The following is a 26453-nucleotide window of genomic DNA, read 5'->3' on the forward strand; positions in this document are numbered from 1 at the left end:
TATACACATATATTTATATTCATTTATTATTTATTTTATTTAGTACTAGTCCTAGTTCTTACCAGTAGATCCAAAACCACCTTCACCACGTTCAGTATTATCTAATTCTTCAAGTGAAATTTCTTTGATATCAGCATTGACGATTTGTTCCAATACCAATTGAGCAATTCTATCACCTTCTTTAATTTCGAAATCTTTTTCACTATGGTTAAATAAGACTACTTTCACTTCACCACGATAATCAGCATCAATGACGCCAGCACCAGTTGAAATACCATGTTTCACGGCCAATCCTGAACGTGGAGCAACACGACCATAAGTACCTATTGGGACAATTATGGAAATGTCGGTAGAAACTAATCCTTGGCCATGAGCTGGAATAGTGGCTGCTTCAGCGGAATATAAATCATAGCCAGCAGCAAGTGCTGATCCTTTGGTTGGTACTTTACCCTTTGGTGAACGTAAGTACACTTTTAAAGATTGGGTTGATTCTAATTTTTGTTTCTTAAGGGATTGGTCTTCTGAAGTCATAGTTGAGTAATTGTTTATTAGGTATAATGTTGAAAGAAAGAAAGAAAACGAATAGGTATTAATGAAGATCTAAATTTTTTTTCATTCTTTTTTCTTTTCCAGTTGGTTGGTTTTTTTCGTGTTTCTGTAGTAGAATTTGTAGACGCGTCTGAAATAGAGCAAAGCCCTATTGTATTATAAACATATAGTAACTGAAATCAGCCACAGCCTGTTGGATCGTAACTACATGGCAAACTCACATGAATCTTAAAGTACTTAGTAAAGAATTCTACATTCAACTATGAAATCTGTAAAATACATGCACCTCTTTTTCCATGAAGAGTCAGTCCAAAACTAGTCTGTTACCTCGCCTCTTTCAATTAACCAAACCTTGTATTATCAATACGCATAAGCATCAGATTTGAAACATTCAAATAGTCGTATTTTCAAAACTGTGGGAACTCCATCGGCATCAGTTACCACACTCTGGTCATCTATACCACTTGTACTGTCGGCATTGGTTCTTATTATGTACACCTCTTTCTCATTTAAACGTCGATCCAAGTGAAATGCATCACTTTGCTTATAAATGCATTGGTACAATGCCAATTGTAGAAACAAAATCAATACATCAGTGAAGATCAATTGAAACAATCCCAACTCGAACAATTTCAACCAATATGGGGTAGATTTATCAATTACAGGAGTTTCTTCACCAATGAATGAAATAAACCACCAAGTTCCATGATTTAGTTTCTGTAATTGTTGAGTATCGACTAAATACATCACCCATGTTGCAACAAATAATGTATGATACAAAATCACAAGAATAGTCTTTATATACAACAAGTAACAGTATTTATGTATGAAAGTTTCATATATTCTTTCTCTGGTATCTTGATTATCTTCGTTTGATAAAAATGATAACAAATTGGGCACTTGGCTATTCTGTGTCACAATCTTTGAATTCAATAATATTTGCAATACCAAATGAAGTACCAAGGGGATCAAACAAGCAGAATGGCAAAATTTTACAAATTGATAAAAAATTATAATATAAACTAAAGCGTCAATTTGTGTTAGAATATCAAATTGATATTTTGTCTTGTTGTGTATTAGTTGATTATTGTTGAATTGGAAGTTTTGTTGTGATTCTATGAGTTCAGTTGCTGTGCTTGAAACTGTTGAATAGGTGGTGTTTGCTGGTGCAGACGGTATTTCATCATCAATAGGAAATGTCCCCGGTAGATTAAATCTAGTTGTCATTTTTATATTGATGTACTAGATTGTCGTTGTGTGTGGAATTTGCCATTGGTTTTTTTATTAGGAGTGGGTAGTATTTTTTTGTGGTTGTTTCCAACATTTATCAACAAAATTGGTCAAAAATATAGAGCCAAAAAAAAACTTACAGATAATACAACTCTCTATACACTAAATCGTTCTACATTTATCTTGTTTTTTTATTTTCCTTATGTTTATTTAAATTTTAATACTTTTCTTCCCTTTGAAAACCTATAGAAGTCATTAAAAACAAATTATTCACATAAATAGTGAAATCAAAATGAAGAAACTACATATACATTTATACGCAAAAAAGAACCACGACACAGTCAAAAGATGAAGAATACAAATTAAAAAAAGAAGAAAGTTACATAACTTCTCTAAGCAAATAAAGCACCAATATCAGCTGGCATTTCTTCGATTTGAGTAGAGTAGAATTTTTCAATTTCTCTCATCATACCAACATCTCTGTCAGTGACAAAGTTGATGGCAACCCCCTTTCTACCGAAACGACCACCTCTACCAATTCTATGAATGTAGTTTTCCTTGTTGGCTGGCAAATCGTAGTTGATAACTAAAGAAACTTGTTGGACATCAATACCTCTAGCTAACAAATCAGTAGAGATCAAGATTCTTGAAGAACCAGATCTGAATTCTTTCATAATGGTGTCTCTTTCGGCTTGTGGCAAATCAGCGTGGATGGCAGAGACAGTAAAGTGTTGTTCTCTCAATTTGTTGGTTAAAAATTCAACCTTGGATCTAGTGTTACAGAAAATGACGGCTTGGGTGACAGAAATAGAATCGTACAAATCACACAAACAATCGAATTTGTAATCTTCTAATTCAACATTAATATAGAATTGTTTGATACCTTCCAAAGTCAATTCATCTTTTTTGACTAAGATTCTGACTGGGTTGTTCATGAATTTGGTGGTGACTTCCAAAACGTCTTGTGGCATGGTGGCAGATAATAAGACAATTTGGGTGGTTTCTGGTAATAATCTGAAAATGTTGTAAATTTGTTCTTTAAATCCACTTGATAACATTTCATCAGCTTCATCCAAAATGAACATCTTGACTTTATCGGTTTTGAAATATCTTCTTTCAATCATGTCTAAGACTCTACCTGGAGTACCAACGACAATTTGAACACCAGATCTGAAAGCTTCAATATCGTCACTCATTGAGGTACCACCAATAGAAGCATGGACAGTAACCTTCAAGTACAAACCAATAGCAGTGATAACATTCTTGATTTGCAAAGCCAATTCTCTGGTTGGGGCCAAGATTAAAGCTTGAGTGGCTTTTTCATTTTCATTGATTCTTTGTAATGCAGAAATGGTAAAGGTAGCGGTTTTACCAGTACCGGATTGAGCTTGAGCCAAAACATCTCTACCTTCAGTGATTGGCAAGATGGCTCTTTGTTGAATAGCGGATGGAGTTTCATACCCGTAACCAAAAATACCTCTAACAATGTTTGGTTTCAAGTTTAAATCGTCGAACTTGTAGACGACGTTATCGTAATTGGTTTCAATTAAACCAGAGTCGATTTCAGTAATACCTTCGGATGCCATGATTAGGTGTTTGTTGTTAATATAAGATCAAGACAAAATAAAAAAAAGGAAGAAATGAAAGGAGAAAAATTTTTTTTTTTTCCTTTACTTTAATAAAAGTGTAGTTTAGTGAAAATATGAGTAGATGAGACATTGTAAGGGAAAAAAAAATATCATTACTGGCAAAGAAAATTTTTCAATTTAGTGGTATTTTGAGGAGCGGCGCACGACTTGATGGTTGATTTAGCAACGACGAAGGGAGATCACCAAAAAAACGAAAAAACCAATGATCTCCTTAGTTGAAGTTCTCGCCCTACAGAAACATTGCTGCAAATATGAATGATCAAATTATTCTTCATTCCTAGACAGTGGCAATTTTACATTCTAATACCGGTTTATAATGTATTAGTAATAACAAAAAGTCATTTATTAAAAAATAAAGATGATCTTTAAACTTTCTTCTTTCGAATAGAAAACTAAATAAAGTATAGTTCGTAGAGTGAAAGTGCACAGACATATAAACAAAACAAACAAAATGATCTTGACACATCAGCATGGGTCATGACATAAAGCTAGCTATTTTCTTTTGAGGAATGACCATATAAAAACAGTGACATACTGAATAATGAATTTAAGGTGACTGATAGCTGAAATTAACGATTAATCAAAAAAACGGAAACGAAAATGATAATGAATATAAAAAACAACGTAACCAAAAAACAAGGCAAGACAAGACAAGGCAACGCTGTAATGCAAAATGCAATATTAAGGTAATTACTACGGAAATCTTTTCTGATATCTTCTTTCATATACTATTGATTCTTATGAATTTTAATCAAACACTCTTTCAGCAACCACTTTACCACTTTCTCTAAATTCCCAGGGGAACAATTTTGGTACCACTTCTTCTTCCTCTTCCTCCAAAATATCATCCTCAGAAATCTCTCCATCTATTTCCTCATTATCTTCTGTGTAAATCTCTTCAAAAGCAGACTCCTCGATGGCCCCTTCTTTTGAAAGCTTGTCGTTCATTAAATTGAAAGCAGTGACATCAGTAGCTAATTCAGAAGCACTAGTTGGCTCAACTTCTGCTTCAGTATCTGGTTTGTTGGAAATATTTATTTTTTCCACCTCTTGTAAAATGTGAGTTGGGAAGTAATCATCAGCGGTATCGAATACTCTTTCAGGCTCAACAAATTTATGGCCATACAATTCAGGTCTTTCGGGTGGTATATTCAGAGGAGTATGCTCAGGTGCATGGTCATGTTCTTGGTGTTCAAATGGCGATATGTGCAATTCATTGTTAGGTGGTTGGACATCCTTTTCCAAATTATATTGATCATTTTTTTGGATCTCCTCTTGATGATAGGGTTCAATATGGTGTTGAGTATCATGAACGCCTTCGTATTCTTCAGGTGGATGGTGGTAATGAGTTGAGCTGTCCCATTCTTTGGCAAACGATTTAGGAACTTTTTCAAGAAAATCGTGTGTTTCTTCTTCTTTTACATCTTCTCGTTTTGGTGGTGGTTCCTTTGTGGGATCCCACATGGCATCGATGCTAGGTTGAATTCGGTCCTCAAAGCGTTGATAATTTGCTGGATCAAGTAACACGTGTGGATCAGAGGTATCAAGTGGTGGTTCTGGAGCCGGTTCAGCTTTTACTTCGCAAATCTCAGTTGGTTCTTCTTTGGGATACTCTTGTCTAGATGGCTCTGGTGTATAGTCAGTTTGTGGCTCTTTTTCTAAAGATTTCTCCCCATATACCACATCAAATAACGATTTTTCACCAAACTCTTCAATCCAAGCTTTCCACCAATCTCTATGCACCCCTGACACATTTGAACTCAGTCTCCAAGGCTTATATTTTCCAATAAAATGAACTACCTTGACTTGAGTGGTCTTATAGTTGATATACAGCAAGGCAGTAGAGTGATAGCGTCCTATAGTGTCAAACGTACTCTCCCACAATTCTTTATCATGTTTTGGCTGTTCTGCTCCTTGATCAACTAATTCGGCTTCTGCTTGTGGGTTTTCTAAAAGCAGCGGTTGTCCTGGTGGGTTTTGAAAGTGTTTCAATGCAGGCAAATACTGGTATTCGGCAGATGGAGTCACATTATACAAAAATGGTATCTTGATCCAATTAGAGTCTTGGGTATAACTAACAGTTTCCAAATCAACTGTAGCATCATGTTTCGTCAATAAAGCTTGAACCCAATCAGGTTGGGCATTGAAATATTGATTTAATAAACCTTGATCAGCACCATCAAAAGATACATTAGGGTTTATAACTGACTCTTGCACCAATGCTGCTAGATTTGTATAGTCATCCAAATTAGGTCTCAAGGCAAATACACCCGAATTGAAAATATCAGGAAACCCGCTATCCGGTGCTGCCAAAATTTTGAACTTGGGAAAATCCAATGCCAACAAGTCCAAAACAGTGCCGCCATTAGCTGCATCTGGAATTATCGGTAAAGTGTCCGAATCCAAATATAAAATTTTTTCATACTGAATCAAAGACCATAGTTCAACCTTGGTAAACGTCTTGTCCAATTCCGGTCTCTTCAAATCATAAGTCAATTTTTCAACAATAGTAGACTTTAAGGGGGACACATCAATTAAATCATCGTAATATCTAGATAACAATTGTAGTTGGTAGGAGGTAAACTTGGACTTATCAATTAGAATACCAAATTTCAAATCCGGATATTTTTGGTCCGATCGTAACACCAATTTCTTCAACACTGAACCCAATACTAATGCTCCAGCAAGATAGTCGGGATTGTACAATAAAGTGAAAACAGCGTTAGTCATCGGAGATACTTATTGTATAGATATGTGTGTGTATTTTTTTCTGGAAAACTGTGGGATAAATGGATATTTTGCAAAAGTGTGCTATTGAAATTAGATACAAAAATCAAACAAAAGGATTCTAATCAAAACAAAGGAAGTGTAGCAATTGCTAATGATAGATAGATAACAAAAAAAAAAAGAAACAACGACAGGGGAGAAATGAAACAGTAATGAACTGAATAACAGTAACAACAGTGAAAAGAAAAACAACCACCAAGAGAAAGAAAAAGTCAAGGAAAATGAGTCAAAATATGTGTTTGAATTTTCGGAAAGTGCCCTGAAGAACTTGCTCGAGGGATGGATATTAATGGCTAATTTAATTGGAAACTGGAAAGGAAGAAGAAAAAAAAAATAAAGTTACAAAAACCAAAGTAGGACAAAGGAAAACAATAATTAATCGAGGCAACTAAAGGAGGGGGGAAAGAGAGAGAGGAATAAAATAGGAAGATGGAGCAAAGTGGAGGCAGAGGAAGGGCCAAATTTAATAATTTCCTAGCCAAACTAGTTTCAAGTCGATGTTCTGTTGTTGCTAAACCTTTGTTAGCCTCTTCTTGGATGAATATAAATCTTACTCCGAAACACCCATGTCGCACTGTCGCGCCATCTTACCACCATCAAATTATCACCAGCAACACCCCCTCAATCTATTATCACCTGTGCATTCTTTCGAAAATTAGCTCATGTTTGTGTAATAAAGAATCTTACGCTAATTTTACAAATTAACCAACTCAAGACAAGATTATACTTTTTAGTAAAAGCTCAACAAAAAAAAACAAACAAAAAAGCTAATATAATAATATAACAACACATCTCAAAAAGATTGGGCTTGAAATCTGCAGATGATAGAAAACACACCAAGAATTTTGTACCAAAACACAATTTAATTGTTTTATGAAGGGATATAAGCTGCAGTGGGAGCGTATTTCGGTATTTAAGTTAGATCGCTCTTTGCAACACTGATTTGACTTTTGTTAAATCAGAGATTGTAGATCATCTTCTACCATGTATAAACCCCATTGATTACCTCTATCAAAGTGATAATAAGACTTTTAGGTCAATTCCGGATACATTCAATTTCCATGATGACAACGCCTGGAAAATTCAAAAATTGTTGAAAAATAATAATAAAAGCTAAATTATTATTATTAAAACTTGCATACATATTGTATGCTTGCACCATATTAAAGAATTTTAATCTGTATATATTGCTATACCGAATAGTGCCAGGTTTTTTGTATGCTATCGATATTACAAGCTGATAATGGAGAGAACCGGAGTTACAGTCAGATGACTACCAAACCACACCAAACAAAAACAAAGCTAAAAAAAGCGCATAGTTACACAAACTTGAACTATTTTTTTTCATCATTTGGCAAATTACAGAAACCTACTTTTACGCACAGACTCATACATTATTGCACACACACTTTCTCTATTGGTCTCGTATCTACACTAATTTGAGCACAACCAGCACCAGTAGTATTGGTGTTAATGATAAAAAGCTCTAGACTAGACAAATGAATGGGATCAAATGCTCTACAAATAGTACAGTGTTCAAGTTAAGAAGGTATTTGTTTAACTACAGCCATATTATCGTATTACCTTTCAAGGAAAGGTTCTCGTAAATCAAAATGGTGAACTACCCACTCAAACCAGACTTGTTTACACCATAGAGTACTTAAACCACAAGAGATGTTTGATTGTACTTTTGTAAATGCCAACTCGTTTGAAAACCATTTCTATTCTTTTTTTTTATTATGTTAAGACATTAAATATACACAGAAGAAAGATTAAAATTAATTTGCAATATAAAAAAAGTAATTTCTTAAAATACCCAATTATCAATTTTGTCTATTCTTCTATTCTCTTAACGAGAGTAAGACCAGACGTTCTTCAATAAACCGTCTTGTTGAGCCAATCTGTTTAATGAGTCATCAGCTTCACCTCTACCTCTAACGTAACCACTTAAAGCGTAAGTGATGTTTTCACCAGCAATAGCTCTACCGTCTTCATCAACTTTAGCAATTGAGATTTGAACAGAAGCGTGATCTTTGGCTTTAATAATTCTGTTGGTAGCAGAACATTTTCTTGGGACGTATAATTCAACCTAAACAAAGAGATGTTAGTAACTTAATTCCTTCACGAGGGTTTTAAACTTCCACCCTGTGTAAGTCTGGGATAAGTGTCTTATGTTACGCCTTTGAAGTTTTCTTTTCACGAAAATATATTAATCCTTAATTTCTTGAACTGTTGTCGTAGTTAAATTTCGATAATCAAATAAACATATCCTTTCTTGGTATTTTATCATATATCCATTATAAATTTTATCCTAGGACTCTTGACGATTTTGAAATGAACTTTTTTTAAAAATAGTTGATGATTTCTGATGATATTGATACATGCTGAACACTTTATTTAAATTTGCTGCCCTGGTTCACATGAACACTCTCTTCTCACACAGTGTGACAATATTGATTTACATACTAATTGACCTTTATCGTTTTCCATCTTGCTTTAATTGTATGTAGATTGGTAATAATATCAAATGTATTGAAAACACCTATGAATTTTTTTCTGTGTTGATTCTTTTTTTTTCACGCTCACTATAGAAGAGTTGGCATACTAAGTGGAAGGAAAAAAAAAAGAGCTATGTGCAGTTACCATTTTCATATTTGAGTTAATGGACACGCACATTAGGGCTATAGCCCTATTCCTACTTTTGACTCTACTTTTTTTTGCAACTAACAAGAAAGAACTCAGAAACTACTAAATTTATTAACAACATCCATAGTATACTATTAAAATCAATGTATATTATTTATTTTCTTTCAATGACAATACTGCAACAGTCTCAACGTGATGGGTTTGTGGGAAAAAATCAAACCCTTTGATACTTTCTACGTAATACTGATTACCATTAACAGTGCTGTTGATAAACCACTCGATATCTCTAGCTTGTGAATGAACGTTACAGCTGATATAGACAATTTTTGCTGGGTTATAGTCTGATAATTGATTCAAAAATACATCATCACAACCTTTTCTTGGTGGATCCAATATCACTGATGTTTGATTATTTGGAGTATCCATACTAGCAAAAATCTCCTCAGCTTTACCAACAATGAAATTAGCATTCTTGATATTGTTTTTTTCAGCGTTACGTTTAGCAAATCTGATGGAATCTGCCGAAATTTCGACACCAATCACTTTGGATACATTTGATGAACAGGTGATTGAAAATAAGCCCGACCCACAGTAAGCATCAACTAAATAGTTTGGTTGATCTTCAGAAAGCGATAAATTGGATCGCACATAATCTATGACAATAGGCAAAATCGAATTGTTATTTTGGAAAAATTCACCTGCAGAGAATTCAAAAATGTACCCATTAATATACTCTTGAACAATCTGTCTTGTTTGGGTCACACAAGTCTTGACCAATTTCGTATTATCCTCAAGTTCAACTTCTATTTTTGATACCTGACCATTTTCATCAACTGATCCTGGACCAATAACGGTGTCTTCTTGTAATACCTTTGTATCTTCTCTCAACAAAAATGTAGCACCTTTGGAATATTTAACGTATTCAGTATTAAATCTTCTACGTTCATTTGCTAACCCTTGATTAATTATTTTTGTTCCGATATTACATTCTTCAATATCAATGTTGGTTCCTTCAGGACCAAAATCAGATTTTCTCCAAGTAGGTCTACCTTTGGATGCAATTCCCAAATTTGGTGGGCACGGCAAATCTTTACCTGTCTTCTTATTAGGTATATAAAAATGAGGTGTCAATTTGGTACGGTAGTTATAAGTTAAAGGTGATTCTTGTGTAGGTAAAACTTCAGGTAATAACTTCTGTGACACCAATTTCGGAGCAAAATAATCATAGGCATTAATGATAGTTTGCTTTTTAATTGCTAATTGTTGTTGATACTCGATATTTTGGAATTGACACCCTGAACATTTACCAAAATAACGACAATTTATAAGTTCATTGTTTCTCATAGAAGTAGATTTTTCAATCGAAAGTAGATCTGCTTCCACATACATGGGGTGACTTTTATGGACTTTGATTGTGACAACGTCATTTGGTAAAGCAAATGGTATGAGGACAACTTGTTTTCTTTCTGGATCTACCAGAGGGATTATAGCAAGCGAGTCTCCATTAGATGTTAATGCTAATACTTTCACGTCCGAAATAATTCTATTGTTGTATTTTTCAAGAAGTTCAGGGTCATTGAGAATAGCAGACATATCGTTCATCACATCCTCTTTGGTTAAGTTATGTTTCTCCAATAATTCTTTAATTTCTAACTGCAAAACACCCAAGGGAGAAGTTTCATCAATGTCTTTGTTTTTGTATCTTCTTAATCTGGATCTCCTGCCTCGTCTTGGACGTTTGGAGCTATTTCCATCACATTGGTCTTCGATTGGTCTTTTTTTATCTTCTAACACTTCTGCCACCATTTTTTTCTACTACTCTTTTTCTTTGAACAAAAAAAAAAAAATACACTGATATTATTTAATTATTTAATGGGATGTAATTTAATAATACAAAATTTGAATTAACATCTATACAAGTGACAAGAGTGTATTATAAAAACATAAAACTCTTGACTGGGTGTGGGTGAATTTTTTTTTTCTACCTGATGATGATAGTACCCTAGGCGCGATGCGCCTGCCAAAAAAAAAATACACACTAAATGACTGCAGGAAAAAAAAAAAAACAACTCCAAATCGAAAATAATAGTAAGCATTTACATTTTTTCAGTCATTGGCTGGTTGATCTGGTCGCATCTTCAGTCAAATATCCGACACTAAAATGAAAACCACATACAGCAGTAATAGTACTAGCCAACTCACTATTTATGTTGGTGAATTGAACTTTTCAGGCATGTTTGAGCTTAACCACAGTAATGGTTTCCGCTTGATGACTCCATTTTTGTTATAGCTCCTGTGCATTTCTAATTCTTGAATCACTTCATCTTCTGTATACCCTTTACTGATCCCTATTTCAATAGCTTCATATATTTTTTTCCTTCTTAAAAACGTTCTCGACTCTGTTTCGTTTCTCCATTTAGTTCCATACTTGGTTTCTAAAGATTTCAAAGGAGGCTTGTTGTTTAACCCATGGGCGTATTCCTTCCAGATTTCTGCTAATGATTTAAGACTTCTTTCTAGTTTATATTGTGGTATATTTAATGGATTAACAGAAATTGTCATTTTTCCAGATTCAGATTGTTTCCGTTTCTTGGAAGTTCGCTTAGCACTTTCTGATGAACTACCCTCGTTTTGTTTGTCGTTTTCTAACTGGTCTATAGAGTCAATCTCGTCATCAAAGGAAAATCCTGAAGCTGTTTGTTGGTTTGGTGGCGGGCGCGTATGGTTTGGAGGTTGTCTCAATGCAGATGTCATCACAGTGCCGTTATCACGTTGTAACATAAATTGAGTTGGGTCATTATTTGTAGAAGAACCCAGATTTTGCCCTAGCTTATCATCACTAAGTAAAGGAGGCATAGGAAGAATGTATGAGTTTGGATATGTTGACGAAGATTGTGCAAGTGTCTGTCTTGACTGTTGCTGTACAGGTAATCTTCTTTGCAGCTGTAGCGTCGATTCTGGTTCATTGGCAGGAGTATCTTCCTGGGAGTTCTTCTGTTGTTTTCTTCGTTTCTTGTTAGGACGAATTACTGAAGTGGTGGGTCCTTTATCATACAAATTGTTCGCATTATTACCATTCATGTTTCTCGATGCAAACGGTCCAACATCAAACACATAGTGTGATGTCGGGTTTGGAGACGAATTGGCTGGTGACCGCAATGATAGACCTTTTCTTGTGATACTATCGACCTCTTCATCAAATTGACTAGCTGGTGGGCCATTACTGTTCAGGGGCACACCGAGATGTACCGATGGTCCCTGAAACTGCGAGTGGTTTGATTGTAATTGCAAAGTCTGTTGTGGCGGATGCGAAGGCGGTGGAGGTATCTGTGCCTGGTGATGTGGTTGATGAAGCTGCTGCTGCTGCTGCTGCTGCTGTTGTTGCTGTTGTTGCAGTTGATTTTGCATCCCCTGTGAGCTACTTGAAATCTCTTCAATTTCTTTGTTCAATTCGTTGAGATGTTTAGTAAATACTTCAAAAGCCTTGAATTGATTGTTAAAAGTAGAATTGGGGTTACTGTTTGTACCTGATATCATACCACTATTTTTAGCAAGAAATAACACTTGCTGACTTAGATCATTCACTTGCAGTTTCATATGATCCATGGAGTCGTGGAGAAACGATATTTTCATCATCAATTGATTGAACTGAGTGTTTTGATAATGAGCAAACTGGCTTTGCAAATTATGTATGAGTCCATATAACTCATTGACCGTGTGATTGTTGCTATTCCCACTATTGTTTTTATTCTTACCTTTATTTTTGTTGTTGTTATTGGTATTACCGCTGCTGTTGCTATTATTATTACCGTTATTGTTGTTATTATTTTCGTTAATGCTGTCGTTGGTGTTTATATTATCATTATTGTGGTTGCCGTTATTGGCATGCATGGAAGCAGCAGCATTGACAACAGAGCTGTTGCCTGTGGAATTGTTATTATTTTGGGACTGTGCATCATTGGACGGCGTCGAGTTGTTGTTGTAAAACATGGCGTTGTTTGGTTCTTGACTGTTGTAAGTTTCATTCATTTTGATTTTGGGAACGGAGTTGAGCGGTATATGTGACAACAGTGACTATGCTATTGTTGAATGAAATTTCCAAGTATGTCTCTATGTGACAATTTATGAATACAGAGATTGACCCCGATATAAAGAATTAGTAGACTTTGTGATGTAGTCAATGGCTATATCGTTCGATTCTAAACTATTTAGTAAAATGAATTGCTCTCTTTCTCAAATATCCATAATTTGTAATTGTCCCTGAGTATACTAAATTTATAAGTGTGCCTAGTTGTCAATTACAAAATGGATGTGGAAGATGTGTGGCTAAGCTGTATGTTTTGATATATCAATCCTGATTTCAGATGTTGTCAGTTAATTTTATGTTCTGTTTTTTTTTTTGGGATTTTATACTATTTTTTTTTTTTTTGGGAAAAGGAAAAAGTCTGTTTTCTCTTAGTAATTTTTTTTTGTCCTTGTCGATTTGTGTCTTTCTGAGACACGGAATGTCGCTTAATTCAATAAGATCAAAAACAAGGTTTACTAATTCTGAAGGAATCAGAATTTAACACAATAGAAAGTAGGTTTCGTATAATTGACTAGCTTTGGGTTGTAATCAAATGGTAAAAAGAAAAAGAAAACCCAATGAAAGCTAGAAAACAAAAAAAAAAGCTGAGACTCAGAAAAAGGCAGATCAAACAATACTTCGTGTCCAATAATGAGCGAGTGTTGGATATGGAGAATGATAGAAACTAAATTTGAAACTGCCCCAATACTAAATACTTTTGTTACATGTTTTAGAATGTTCTCAAAATGCATTAAATCAAGTTTAGTTAGACCTCTATGTGAATTTCGGTTCTTGATGTAAATGAAAGTGGCAATGCCAGGTTACCTTCGATTCCCATATAAAAGCTGAATTCCATTGGTGGGCATGGTTTTGAGTAACAATCGACTAACGGTCGGGAATTCTTGCCGCGACAGTTTTTTTAAAATTCCAGGTTTTTTTCTTTTTGTTCCCCATAGTTGATTCGATAGAAGTTGCACTTTTGGTTGTCGTAATCGCACAGCTCGCCTAAACGAAAATAAGCAAGTATGACTCGTTCGGAGAAGTTCTTTAACATTCGTTAGTACTTGTCGTCCTTTAACTCTATCTACGAACGCCTTAGCCCAAGGCTTTTTTTTTCTTCATGAATTCGTGCTAACCCAGATTACATACCAGAAACTCTACACTATCATACCACACAACATACAGACAAAGTATTCATGAGTCTAATGTTATTCATAAGAAACAATTGCTGTCTATACTAACCTATAAATTAAGATAGTCACTTGCAAATGCAAAAGTCCACACCGCAGTAATCGATATTCCCGCATATATAATCAATCTTCCAACAATCTCTACATCATAACGATATTTGAACACACCACTGTTATATTTTGGTGGAGTTTGAATTGTCGTGTTGTCGCTATTTTGATTCTGGCTATAGGATAGCATTTCGTAATAATCAATTTCTGTTTCCGGTCCAACTTCGTCCTTCTTATTGTGGTCAGTCACTCCCTTTATGAAATTGTTTATATCACCAATTCCCATATTTGAGTCATTGGACATTGACGTTGATCTAATTTTTCGAGTTGATGTCTGTGTATGAGCAGTTGAAATATAGCTTCTTCTTGGTAAATACACACCAACAGCTTTGTAGATAGGAGGTAAAATGGTAAAAACAATTGGCTTGGCTAAGGTTTTCCACGTCACAACCAAGGCGACCCCTAATAAGAATCTGGAAACTGAATTTAATACTCCACGATTTACATCAAACGGAATCAAATAAGGATTACCGGTCAAGTTCATCTTTGCAAAATACTTTGTCTGATAAGCCACCAAATGAGCTAAATCCAATCCAATTAAAACTCCAACAAATGCAACTGAATCGTCAAAACAGGGACAGTCGTCAACTGGTTCTGAATGAAAATGGATCAACAGAACAAATACTGCAATTATAATTACCGTACTGGCGACAAGTCCTAAACCATTGTCAAACAACAACTTGTCCCATTGTAGTCCAAAATAGTGTCGAAACAAAAACACAAACAGACCTACTAAACCACCGATAATGATGTCCAAAAATCCGTGCATTCCACAGTATAATCGTCCAAATATCAAAGAAATGTAATATAATGATAACCCAACGATTAGCGAGTAGTACGTAGTGTTAGATACATTCTCAAGTGAAAGAATCTTTATCAACAACAATAATGAAACACCTGTTGCATTGGCCAGGTGAGACGAGGGAAACCCGTATTCTTGTGTAGTGTACGATGACATTGTGATACGATGCAAAGGTGGCGATCGTGGTCTTGGTAAACAAAAGAAGTCTTTCAAAAATCCAGTTAAATAAATGCCTAGACCCAAAACATACACCAAGTCCCTGGTCAAATAACTCCCTCCAAACCATATTGGTGGCGGCAACATCAAAACATAGAATGTGTGGCTGGCAAGGTTTGCTGTCCATGCAAAATAAAAGTCAAAAACAGAACACCGCAAAAATGATTGCATCTTGGCTAGATATATTGTTTCTTGACGAATCAAGGGCAATATGAGCGATCTCAATTTGTATCTAAATGGGGACAATCTCTCCTTGTAATGATTGTTTGACTTGTTTCCAGCATCATTGCTGTGATCGGATATCTGTGGAGACAACGATGGAGATTCAGCGGCTGTACCATTCCCCTGTTTGTTTCTGGATTTCAAATTAGTTGCTGCTGCAAACTGAACTCCTTCTTGCATGGTAATATAGATCAAGGGAATGTGGCTTATGCTGGTCTATACAATAAGAATGGGCTAATGAGTGAACGAAGTGCCCGAAAATTGTCGATTGAATGTGCTCTATATTTTCTAGTGTTCCTTTTTTTTTTGAATAGATGCGTGTGAGCGTATATGAGCGTTTATAGTCGTGTAGTATGGTTAACATATATATTACTACTATAACGTGTTGTAATTGGGTTCTTGCCTACCTCGTCCGCCCTCTATACCTGACCCAAATTACACCTGGGGAAATCTACTTATTTATATACTATTATTCTCGACATTTCGCACCACGTTTACTGCCCGGCGTCACCGGCTCCCCGCTCTCTGCTCTGATATTTCCGGGTACATTGCATTTTCCCGTTGTCGTAGGATATTCATCCTCGGCACTACCTAACGCAGTCTAGGTGTGTCTCTTCATTTTTTGTTCTTTTCTTCCCCTTTGTTTGGTTTTGATTAGTCGATTCTATTATTGAAAAAATAAATTCCATTTTATGCAGTATCTTCTCTTTTTGGCGCGTTCAGTAGAAGATAAAGAAAAACCTCTGTATCTGAATAATAGGGGTTCATAATCTACTTGAAATGAAACGAGAATATTATAGGCGCGCGTTAAAGTTCACACTTTAAATACATTGTTAAGTCTTACAACTTATACAAGGCTACACTTGCATTTTAACATCTCGACATTAGCAGAGTAGTGTAAGTATTAGTAGAAGCAAGCTACCAATTTCTGTCAAAAAAAGCTGTCAATCAAAATTTTAAAAGAAGATTTCATGGCAAATCAATATACCCGATCGTATCTGTTACCCGTAATGTGTAATGACCGAGATCTATAATATTGGAAACCAATATAAAGATTTACCACTACAAAATGATGAAGTGCCCAGTGTTTTTTCGACAAGCTGGAGCTTGTTCATTTGTTAAGGATTAATGATAATAATTGCTATACTAGTCTCGGATAAGAAGGATAAACGAAACATTGACGATATATACAGCAAGTAACCCAATATCACTCCAAAAGTACTACACTTTGACCAGTTAGATATCTCACTATAGGAAATCTCAGTAGACAGTTATGTAGTATTCCCAGACACTAATTGGTTTTATAATTATACTTTCATCCAATTCGAAATCCAGAGACCTGTAAACTAGCCATGTAATTGTGACATGATTTTATGTGCTTTCTACAAAACGATTTCTTGTCATATGCAAAACTTTAATATATTATTATGGACCTAATCAAAGAGGTATCTACAATATTACACACTTTTTCTTCTTCTTTCTTTCTCTTGTAAATGCAAACTCATCCTGATTATACGGACTTTCAACATTTGCTTTATAGCCAAAGTTCCCATAAGGATTTTTCACATAGGTGTCTTCTGTCAACGGTTGATCCAACAATGCCGTGGAATCGTATGATGTGTTCTTCAAATGGCCCCTTCTGTTGTTCGAAACGTTGGAGTAGTTTCTAGAATGATGTCTGGAATGGTTCCCACTGCCTCCATTACTACCACCCAATACTCTACTTATTCTCTTTCTTGAACCCAATGTCTTTTCATATTGTTCCTGTAATTCCATATTTCTTTGAAAATGGTTTAATGCAAAATTAAAAACAGTCCGTACATTGAACATGGTCTTGGCTGATGTGAAAATCAATCCAATGGCGCCAATTTCTTTGGCTACTCGTATAGATGCATCGTGATTCATATCAGACAGTAAATCACTCTTGGTACCAACCAAAATAATGGGAATACCAGGACAATAATGATTCACTTCGGGGAACCACATATCCTTGACATTCTCCAAACTAACTTCATTGTCCACGGCAAAACACACCAATAAAATATCAACGTCAGGATAGCTTAGTGGTCGTAACCTATCGTATTCTTCTTGGCCAGCAGTATCCCAGAGAGCCAATTCCACGGTTTTACCATTAGGCGACTGAACTGCCGTCACATAATTCTCAAAAACTGTGGGAACATAGATTGAAGGAAATTTGTTTTGTGTGTATGCTAATAATAAACACGTCTTACCACACCCACCGTCACCGACAACGACAATTTTCATGTTATAATTTGTTTTCTTATTTGCTAGAGACAGCTCTTTATAATTTGGGATGTATGGATCTTCTTCAATGATGACGGTTGGTGAATTGCCGTTGTTATTTTGGTATAATTCCTGTTTCTTCTGCACTGCTTCGTAAGGATTGTAACCTGTTTCCATTGTGGAACTATGCTGGCTTCTGGGCGACCCCATGTACGCCGAATGTCTCCTACTGCCGTTGGGTGTCATATTTTATAGAAATGGATTTTCAAACTAGAACGTTACAATAACTAAATAGTGAAAACAAAATTGGTGTATCGAAATTATAGAAACTTTATTAAAAAAAAGCAAGTTAGAAAAAAAAAAGAAACTGTTAGAACCCAGATGAGTTATAATTGAAGATTATATAATGTGTGAGTGTGTATATGTGGTGATAGTGTGAGATCAGTAAAAAAAATCTAGAGAGAAAGAAATAAAGAGAGAGAGAAAAAATCGGGAAAGGAAAACATGAAAAAGAAAAGGGCACGGTTTTTTGTTTTTTTGCGTGCCTGAAATGGGCAGTGTTTATGTTTTATTATTTCCAATCAGTCGTCCCTGTATTTATTTCTAAAAATAATATTTAAGGAAAATATCCTTAAAATCACAAAGTGCTTTAAAACAAAACAAAAAATTAGCCTTTTCAGATATTGACATAGTTTAGATGCTCATCATAGCGTATTGTGAACTATAATTGAAGTTAGGGATAGATCATTGAAGATCCTTAAGATTTACAGTAAGGAAATCTAGAGTGTGTAAGTTTTGATTGCATTTTTCCTCTTCATTATGCTGAATCAAAAAAAACTCTCTATAACGTTTTTGATACTTCCAACAGGCTCTTTGTTGATCTTATAGACGTTGGATGCGCATGCCGCTAAAAGATACTTGAACAATATTATCTGCATTTTTGAGGGAGCTTGCCAACATCAAATCATGGCAATTCGTTACAGATTCATTAACAACTGGTCCATATTTTTTCGTCGCTGAGTCATGTTCCCATTTGATAGATTGGCGCAAAAAAAAAGAAACAAGCTGGACTTCACACAAAGATCGTAACATGATAAGTGTAATAGTTAGGCTACGTTAATAGCTTGTATTTTCTAGTTGAGTATATAAAACTATTTAGGAATAGACGACAAGGGCGTCCAGTAGAGTATATATATACCTTACCCTGGTGGTGTGATGATACTCAGTAGACAGACATTGGAGGAAAGATTAAGAGAGCCCTGTATAGGGTTGTGGTTGTCTATACTACCTTACAATAAGCCAGATATGCATAATTCAATTGGAGAGTAATGTCTACAAGAATTGTGTAAATATTTTTCATTGTTTTATTAAAGTACTGGAGTATACGACAGTAAAGCACACCATTTATAACTTGGCTGGGACTGGTCCTAAGTCTTTGAAAAGGGATTCGATAGACACTGCTTTCAACAAGTTACCTTTAACTTTTAACCTTCCAGCCATAAACAATTTCTGACCATTAGCTTTACCATCTGCCAATCTCATGAAATCAGCGTCTTTTAAAATAAGCTGAACGTCACCTTTTGGTGGTGTTTGCTCGGACTCGGCCTTAACAACACTACCTTTGTCTTTAAAGTCCAATATCCAAGTCTGTTGTTTGTTTTCTTTGTTTTTGATTGTTACAACAAGAACAGCTTTAACTGTGCCGAGTGCAATCTCTCTAATCATTTGTTCTTTCAAACATTCTTCCAAGTATTCAAAGTACGCAGAAGCTTGAAATCCAGGAGCAGCAACGGTTTGTGACATTATGTTTCAGTTTTATAATAGATAGTTTAAAGTGTGAGATGTAGAATAGACTCTTTTATGTTGAAAAAATTGTACTATTCATAAGCAGACTTTACCGTCCTATTTATGTTTATTTTAAAAAGTATGGTTTTCTATGACAGGGAAGCATTTTGAAAGGTGGAGTAAATCAATTGAGCCATATTTTTCGGACTTGTATAGTTAAAAGGTTGGTTTAATTTTCACATGAAGATTTTAACTTGTTTTATAATACTGATTAACGTTTATGCTGTCTCATTTCTCCTCTCCATGTTTGTACTCTTTAGGAAGATCAGCAAAAAGTGGAGTAACTGCTTGAATTCCCATTACTTGTCCCACATGATATCTACAAGTCCAAAAAAAAAAGATAGTTTTCAAATCGACTTCAGTGTCTCGGTGTTCATTGAAGTCGGCTAAATAGTCACAAATTCTGCAACCAAAAAAAAGGTGTATTCCCAAATTCAAAAAGATTTTATATCCGTTCAAGTAAATCATTGAACTGCAGAAGAACGAAAGAGTTGTAATTATATAAACTCCGAGATATTTCTTTTTGTGGACAACTCCCAAGTAAGATCAAAATAAACTCTATAACTCTTAAACCATGTGTTAGAACTAGTGTTTCGTTATTGGTTTTCAGGTTTTCAGTGTTGGTGTATCTTTATCTAACAAATAACTAAGCTATTTGAAGATGCTGCATTTCATTCCAGCTTTCATCTTACAGTTATAAATTCTGGCTCTGGGTGTACGCTTGCATATCAAGTATCTTAGCTAACAACCCTTATGATTGAAACGGCTGCCGAGATTTCAAAATCTAATAGAATCTTTCTAGCTACCTTTAAGTCGGAACTCCAACAATAAAGCATCTCTGTGTATTTGTATCTTCGGGAGACTGATAATCAGGGGTTCCTGCATGATTTCTATTTGAATTGCTATATGGGTTTGACAAGCTTGTGTGCCTATGAGTAATAATTCTGCTGTGGCTAAAATATCCTGCACAAAATCAATTTGGTGTTCTCACGACCATCTCCACCCCGCCTTAGACATAATTTGTCCGAGACTAAATTCAAACCACAAGTTATAAAATCCACCAATTATTAGGATTCACTATTGAAATAAACCGGCACAGACTATGTATATCTTGTCAAATCATTTTATCAGAGGAATGGTTTGGTCGGTTTGTATCTTTTTATTCGAAGAATAGCTATTGCTTCTCGGCGTAGCAATCAGATATAAAACGTTTATAGCCTTATCATTAGGGTTGCTTTATTTTTTCTTGTCTTGAAGTAAAAAGAAAAAAGTTTGTATGTAAAAAGTTCCGTTAATCCTTCTATTTCCATATTTCGGTGAGATGTTTCAGTACGTTTCTTTTTCCCTTGTCTCTTCGCACAGCATTTTTTTTTTCTTATTGGCATAATACCTGTGTTTGTAAGCCCACGCACATAGTGTAGAAAATTTTCACACGTTCTTCAAATCAATAATATAAGAAAACTAACAAATCCTGCCAATCTTATTTTCGTGGTTGCCTTTTTGCTTATTTCTTTCTCTGTTGTTGTTTCTGTTTATCATTATCCTTTTTATTCATTCTTGTTTGTTAAAACCCAAATGTCGATAAGCAAAAGTATTTACGAACTAGCCGTGATAGCTAACTCATTGGGTAAAGTACTCGAGGGATCTTCTAAAATTGTTCAGAATGAAGCTTACCAATGGTACAAGAGTAGTTTTGTCTCTAAAATCATACAAGACTCATGTGATAATTCTCAACCCATGTATGAAGAGATGCAAAATATTTCCACTACTATAAGAAACCAAGTTTCCCCTAATATAAATCAAAAGGAAAATCCATTCCAAAGCCAGTCTCAAAAACGTAGTTACTCCACAAAATCCTACTCACCTGGCGATGAAGTTGAATTGGAAACTGAAAGCACGAGCTCTAACACTGTTCCAGACATCAAACCAAAGTTAACGAAAACCTTTGAAATGTCCCAGAGTGAAGTTCCAAGCAGCAGATTGGCTCGTATTTTCCATTATGGTTCTTTGGCCGCAGGGATTGGATTAAATGCTGCTACCCAGGGACTTAGGCATTACGCATCGGGAAACTCAGACGCAATCACCATGAAATCATTGGTGTTATCTCCACAAAATATTGAAAGAATGGCCAGAAAGTTTTCCAAGATGAGAGGTGCTGCATTAAAACTTGGTCAAATGCTTTCGTTTCAAGATGCTTCCATTTTACCTAAAGAGATTCAACAAATTTTGTTAAGAGTTCAGAATTCAGCCCATTACATGCCTCCTGGTCAATTGGAAAGAGTGATGTCTAAAGAATTGGGTTTGAATTGGCGTGAACGTTTATTTACTTCTTTTGATGATGTACCTATTGCAGCTGCATCTATTGGTCAAGTGCATACTGCTGTTGCAGAAGATTTAACCCCAGTTGTTGTCAAGGTTCAATACCCTGGTGTGGTGGACTCGATTGATTCTGATTTAAACAATATTTTGATGTTATTAACTGCGTCTTCATTGTTACCACCAGGTTTATTTTTGGATAAAACCATTGCCAATGCCAGAGTTGAATTGAAATGGGAATGTGACTATATCAGAGAAGCAAGAAATTTAGTTAGAATGAGAGAATTTTTAAAAGATGACGATGCATTCGAGGTCCCAAGAGTTTTCCACCAACTTTGTGGTGAACATGTTTTAACAATGGAAAGAATGAGAGGAATTGAAATTGTTAAAGGGGATTGGGGTCAAAGTACCAAAGATTGGATCGCGACTAACATTATGAGATTGTGCTTATTGGAAATTAAAGAATTCAAATTTATGCAAACAGATCCAAATTGGGCTAATTTCTTATATAACGAAAAGACCCATAAAATCGAATTATTAGATTTTGGTGCTGCTCGTGATTTTGGCGATCATTTTATCGACAACTACGTTAAACTCTTGAGAGCTGCAGTTAAAAAAGACCGTAAAAGAGTTGAAGAAATTTCCAAGGATTTGGGATATTTGACTGGTCTCGAATCCCCACAAATGGTTAAAGCACATGTTGACTCGGTTATGTGTCTTGGTGAAGCATTTTCCCCAGTTGATAATAACGGTGAGCCATTTAATTTCAAAAAACAAACTATTTCGGACAGAGTCAGAGGCAATGTTGGATTAATGTTAAACGAGAGATTAACTCCACCACCGGAAGAAACCTATTCCTTACATAGAAAATTAAGTGGAGTATTTTTGCTATGTTCCAGATTAAATGCAACTGTTCCTTGTGAAGATTTATTCAGAGAAATTATCGGTTACGAAGATTGATGATTCTGTTAGCATAACTGGTGAGCCAATGATAGTGAATTAGGCTATTATGCAAGGATCATGATACAAATACTAATACTAATAATGCTTATAATAAATTGTAATAAAATGATGTACTATTAACGTAATGTGAATGGTGATGAATGTCCAAAAGAAGAATGTATGTATATATTTATGTCCAAAATCAAAATAATTAATAGTTTTATGGGTTATATAGAAGAATATATTTATTTAATAATGATGAATTGACTATTGTAGTTTTTTTTTACCACGGCATTGTTATTATCTTGGGTGAGGCGCAGATTATGTTGTCGTCCCAACGGTAATCTTCCACTCCGTATTATTTTAACAAGCCACTCGCTCGCACATACAACGGTTTTATCGTCACGAAGCTCCAAAAAAGACCAACTTTAAAGCAAGAAAAAAAAAATAGAAAAAATAGGGATAATTCTTAATTTGCTTTGGCAACACTTCAAATTCAATATTAACACAAGAGTCTTTATGACTAGTGATGAATCAGATAACTATAACGATACCTGTGATTCTATGGATAGCACAGATGAGAGTCAATTACTTACTAGCAGTACCGGAATCAGGTCCGATGGTTCGTTGCCAAGATTGGTGATTGATAGACAAAGTTCAGTTATTCTAGCCAACACAGGAGAACGAGTCCATCGTTCCATTTCATTTTCAAACTCACAAGATACATTAACAGATACAGATTCTTTATTTCTGTCTGATGGGGTTTTATACCAGAGAGTAGTTGTTCCAGTTTTGCGTGTTTATCATAACGAAGTATTTCGAAATGTTTTCAAATGTTCTATGGCTTACTTCTTGGCTTCATTAGGGGTCTATTATACTCCTTTTGACGAGTTTCTTGGCTCTACCGATTCCAAACATGTTGTGGCAACAGTCGCTGTATACTTCCATCCTTCGAGGACAAAAGGTTCCATGACACAAACTTTGATGTTTGTGGTGATTTCCATAGTGTACAGCTTTACGGTATCTCTTGGATGTCGAGCGATATCAGCATACTTTTATCGTGGAGGGAAAGATGAATTTAGCCATTTCATTGATCTAATTATTAGTTCGATCTCATTGGGTGTTATATCGTTTATGAAACAAAAGGTAAACAAGCTAACCTTTAACACAGCCTGCTCGCTAGCTTGTATATCCATTGTTGCCTGCATTGTCAAAGAAGGTAGTATGAATTCAGATAATATACCACTACCAAGAATTGAATCCACTTTTCAGGTTGTTGTGAGTGGTTGTATAATCTCCGTTGCATGCTGTTATTTCATTTGGCCAGTGAGTGCCGTTAAGAAATTACAGAAAACCTTAAACGACTCCTATGATATATTTTCACAAGTCATATCAATATTAGTTAGAAGGTTTGTTGCCGGTGAGCAATTTACACCAGTGGATATAGAAATGATTGAAAAATTAAAAACTAATATCAAATCATTATCCGAATATCTCGAAGAAGCAAAATACGAATTGTATGTGGTTGGGAAAGAGGGGGAATTGCTATTCCTTGAAAGATTGGTAAAGTCGACTGTTTCATTAGCACGACACTTGCAAGCGTTGAGTGCAGCCATCCGAATGCAGTGGACACTATTGCACGAAGAAAATATTATTAGCGATACACCCAGTTTACGGAGTTTTGTAACTGAAGATATTCACCTCTCACCGTCGGTGTTAAATATGACACATGCAATGCCCCTGCCTTTGCAAGATGAAGCACACAATTCGTTGCAGCTATTTGACTTGTTTGTACAACACCTTGCACCTTCGATTAAATCATTTGTATTCACAATCAAAGGGGTGTTGGGGGAAGTTCCCTTTGAGAATTTCAGTGAAGAAAATCCAAATAGGTTTGCTTCTACTACTACCTTACAGTATTCATTAGAAAGTGCCATTAGATTATTTGAAGAAAAGCAAGAGCAGTCGTTTGACAAGTTATATGGCCAGAAAATCTTCAAGCAAAATCTGGATTTTGACTTTAAAGCTGATCAAGAAGAGGTCACTGCGTGTTGTGGGAATTTTTCATCTTTGTTGTCTCAGTTTGGGTCGGAACTATTACAATTTATTAAACTTTGTGATCGCTACGATGATGTTGCGTCCAGCTCTAGAACTTGGAGATGGTTGAAATTTTGGGAAAGAAAAAGTGAACCCAAGAGGACCATCGATAACAGCCTACATGCAGCAGTGGATGATCTACGCGAACAATATGGGTTGGGGTCATTCAAATCCCCCGAGCATGGTTCTTTTGCTCAAGAATTGGGTTATAGTACTTGGAAATTCTTGAAAGTATTTAAACGAACTGATGTGCAGTTTGGTATTCGTGTTGGGTTAGGAGCTGCTTGTATTTCCTTATTTGCTTTTATTCCTGCAACCAAAGGTATTTTCAATGTTTGGAGAGGAGAATGGGCATTAACGATTTATTGCATAATGATGAATAAATCTCTAGGTGGGACAACAATGACTGTGAAATGGAGAATTATAGGTACTTTTCTAGGTGCATTCACGTCGTTTGCTGTTTGGAAGGTAACTGATGCCAATGTATATGCCTTGTGTTTGACTGGAGTTTTGATTTCGATTCCGTCGTTCTACATTATCATGTATTGGAAAAGGAACAACGCGTTTGGAAGATTTATCTTGTTGACTTATAACTTGACGGCCTTGTATTCTTACAGTATGATTCAAAAGGATTCAGAAGATGACAATGAAGGTGGAGATAACCCAATTATTGGAGAAATTGCATTCCATCGATTTATTGCTGTTTCTATAGGTATTATGTGGGCATTAACTATGGCTACGTGGTTTTTACCAAATAGTGCAAGAGTCAGGTTAAAAAATGGGTTGTCTGCCTTGTGGCTAAGATTGGGTGTGATATGGAATAGTGATCCTTTGGAATTTAATCCTGATACAAAGCAACTAGTTGGGTTCAAGGCTGAGGAAGGCACAAATAAATTACTTGCTGAATGTGAAACCTTGTTGAAGCAAGCTCCGGTTGAGTTTAGATTAAAGGGTGCTTTTCCTTCTCATATATATTCGAGATTAATCAAGGATACGTCTGCCATCATTGACGCTTTCCAGAATTTAGACTTGTTGATTAAAGTTGATCCCACATTGAGTCCAAGTGAGGAATTTGTTTTCAAATACATTGAAATTGAACGAGAAGAGGTCGAACAGAGAATATTTTTGGTGTTTTATATGCTTGCTAGTGCGATGAAATTGGGTTTCCCGATACCCAGTAAACCAGCTTCAATTGAACATGCTAAGGATCGAATGTTGTACAAATTGAGTAACATTAGACAACAACAGGAAGAGGAGTTGGTTTTGAAAAATGCTGATTTTATTTTGTTGTATTCGTACATATTAGTGGCCACTACGATTGCGGAGCAATTAGATAGAATTATGGTTCAACTAAAAGAGTTGTTGGGAGAGATTTCAGAGGATATCTTTCAGTTGGTATGAGGAAACGTGGAAATGGCTTTTGCTAACTGGTGTAGTATGAAGTTATAGCATTTACATATGTATGAATGTATTGATATGAAAATAAGTAGCTGTGATGCTTGATTGATATGTAGGCTTTAACTAAAAACTCTAAGGACAAGTTA

The 26453-nt window shown here is 35.4% G+C and overlaps 12 protein-coding genes across 12 annotated transcripts, besides 2 other annotated features; 2 read left to right on the forward strand and 10 right to left on the reverse strand. All coding sequences in view use genetic code 12, as the record gives it.

Annotated features, from left to right (window-relative positions):
* Positions 1-51: 51 nt before the first annotated feature.
* On the reverse strand, positions 52-531 carry DUT1 (bifunctional dITP/dUTP diphosphatase; the record flags this gene model as incomplete). Its single annotated transcript, XM_713052.1, has 1 exon — positions 52-531. The coding sequence occupies one exon, from the start codon at positions 529-531 to the stop codon at positions 52-54; it is 480 nt and encodes a 159-aa protein (XP_718145.1).
* A 378-nt stretch (positions 532-909) lies between these two features.
* CAALFM_C101340CA (uncharacterized protein) lies at positions 910-1776 on the reverse strand (the record flags this gene model as incomplete). Its single annotated transcript, XM_713053.1, has 1 exon — positions 910-1776. The coding sequence occupies one exon, from the start codon at positions 1774-1776 to the stop codon at positions 910-912; it is 867 nt and encodes a 288-aa protein (XP_718146.1).
* A 395-nt stretch (positions 1777-2171) lies between these two features.
* Positions 2172-3365, reverse strand: TIF (translation initiation factor eIF4A; the record flags this gene model as incomplete). Its single annotated transcript, XM_713054.1, has 1 exon — positions 2172-3365. One exon carries the CDS (start codon positions 3363-3365, stop codon positions 2172-2174), a length of 1194 nt encoding a protein of 397 aa, XP_718147.1.
* Positions 3366-4175: 810 nt separating this feature from the next.
* Positions 4176-6158, reverse strand: CAALFM_C101360CA (glycogenin glucosyltransferase; the record flags this gene model as incomplete). The annotated part of the gene is made up of 1 exon (XM_713055.2): positions 4176-6158. One exon carries the CDS (start codon positions 6156-6158, stop codon positions 4176-4178), a length of 1983 nt encoding a protein of 660 aa, XP_718148.2.
* Positions 6159-8064: 1906 nt separating this feature from the next.
* On the reverse strand, positions 8065-8705 carry RPS21B (40S ribosomal protein eS21; the record flags this gene model as incomplete). Its single annotated transcript, XM_019475064.1, has 2 exons — positions 8065-8304; positions 8682-8705. The coding sequence occupies 2 exons, from the start codon at positions 8703-8705 to the stop codon at positions 8065-8067; spliced, it is 264 nt and encodes an 87-aa protein (XP_019330609.1).
* A 306-nt stretch (positions 8706-9011) lies between these two features.
* TRM2 (Trm2p) lies at positions 9012-10667 on the reverse strand (the record flags this gene model as incomplete). Its single annotated transcript, XM_713057.2, has 1 exon — positions 9012-10667. The coding sequence occupies one exon, from the start codon at positions 10665-10667 to the stop codon at positions 9012-9014; it is 1656 nt and encodes a 551-aa protein (XP_718150.2).
* Positions 10668-11066: 399 nt separating this feature from the next.
* Positions 11067-12890, reverse strand: CAALFM_C101390CA (uncharacterized protein; the record flags this gene model as incomplete). Its single annotated transcript, XM_713058.2, has 1 exon — positions 11067-12890. The coding sequence occupies one exon, from the start codon at positions 12888-12890 to the stop codon at positions 11067-11069; it is 1824 nt and encodes a 607-aa protein (XP_718151.2).
* A 1279-nt stretch (positions 12891-14169) lies between these two features.
* On the reverse strand, positions 14170-15645 carry CAALFM_C101400CA (sphinganine kinase; the record flags this gene model as incomplete). The annotated part of the gene is made up of 1 exon (XM_713059.2): positions 14170-15645. The coding sequence occupies one exon, from the start codon at positions 15643-15645 to the stop codon at positions 14170-14172; it is 1476 nt and encodes a 491-aa protein (XP_718152.1).
* A 127-nt stretch (positions 15646-15772) lies between these two features.
* Positions 15773-16083: a long terminal repeat ((vau-1a) Long terminal repeat (LTR); about 300 bp long).
* An 831-nt stretch (positions 16084-16914) lies between these two features.
* Positions 16915-17955, reverse strand: CRL1 (Rho family GTPase; the record flags this gene model as incomplete). The annotated part of the gene is made up of 1 exon (XM_713060.2): positions 16915-17955. The coding sequence occupies one exon, from the start codon at positions 17953-17955 to the stop codon at positions 16915-16917; it is 1041 nt and encodes a 346-aa protein (XP_718153.1).
* An 852-nt stretch (positions 17956-18807) lies between these two features.
* Positions 18808-19003: a long terminal repeat ((phi-1a) Long terminal repeat (LTR); about 194 bp long, 14 copies per genome).
* A 110-nt stretch (positions 19004-19113) lies between these two features.
* POX18 (Pox18p) lies at positions 19114-19512 on the reverse strand (the record flags this gene model as incomplete). Its single annotated transcript, XM_019475065.1, has 1 exon — positions 19114-19512. One exon carries the CDS (start codon positions 19510-19512, stop codon positions 19114-19116), a length of 399 nt encoding a protein of 132 aa, XP_019330610.1.
* A 1617-nt stretch (positions 19513-21129) lies between these two features.
* ABC1 (protein kinase) lies at positions 21130-22830 on the forward strand (the record flags this gene model as incomplete). Its single annotated transcript, XM_713061.2, has 1 exon — positions 21130-22830. The coding sequence occupies one exon, from the start codon at positions 21130-21132 to the stop codon at positions 22828-22830; it is 1701 nt and encodes a 566-aa protein (XP_718154.2).
* Positions 22831-23331: 501 nt separating this feature from the next.
* Positions 23332-26310, forward strand: CAALFM_C101460WA (uncharacterized protein; the record flags this gene model as incomplete). The annotated part of the gene is made up of 1 exon (XM_713062.2): positions 23332-26310. The coding sequence occupies one exon, from the start codon at positions 23332-23334 to the stop codon at positions 26308-26310; it is 2979 nt and encodes a 992-aa protein (XP_718155.2).
* Between the last annotated feature and the right edge of the window lie 143 nt (positions 26311-26453).

Source organism: Candida albicans, chromosome 1 (assembly GCF_000182965.3).
Source record: "Candida albicans SC5314 chromosome 1, complete sequence".
In the NCBI taxonomy this organism is placed as follows: domain Eukaryota; kingdom Fungi; phylum Ascomycota; class Pichiomycetes; order Serinales; family Debaryomycetaceae; genus Candida; species Candida albicans.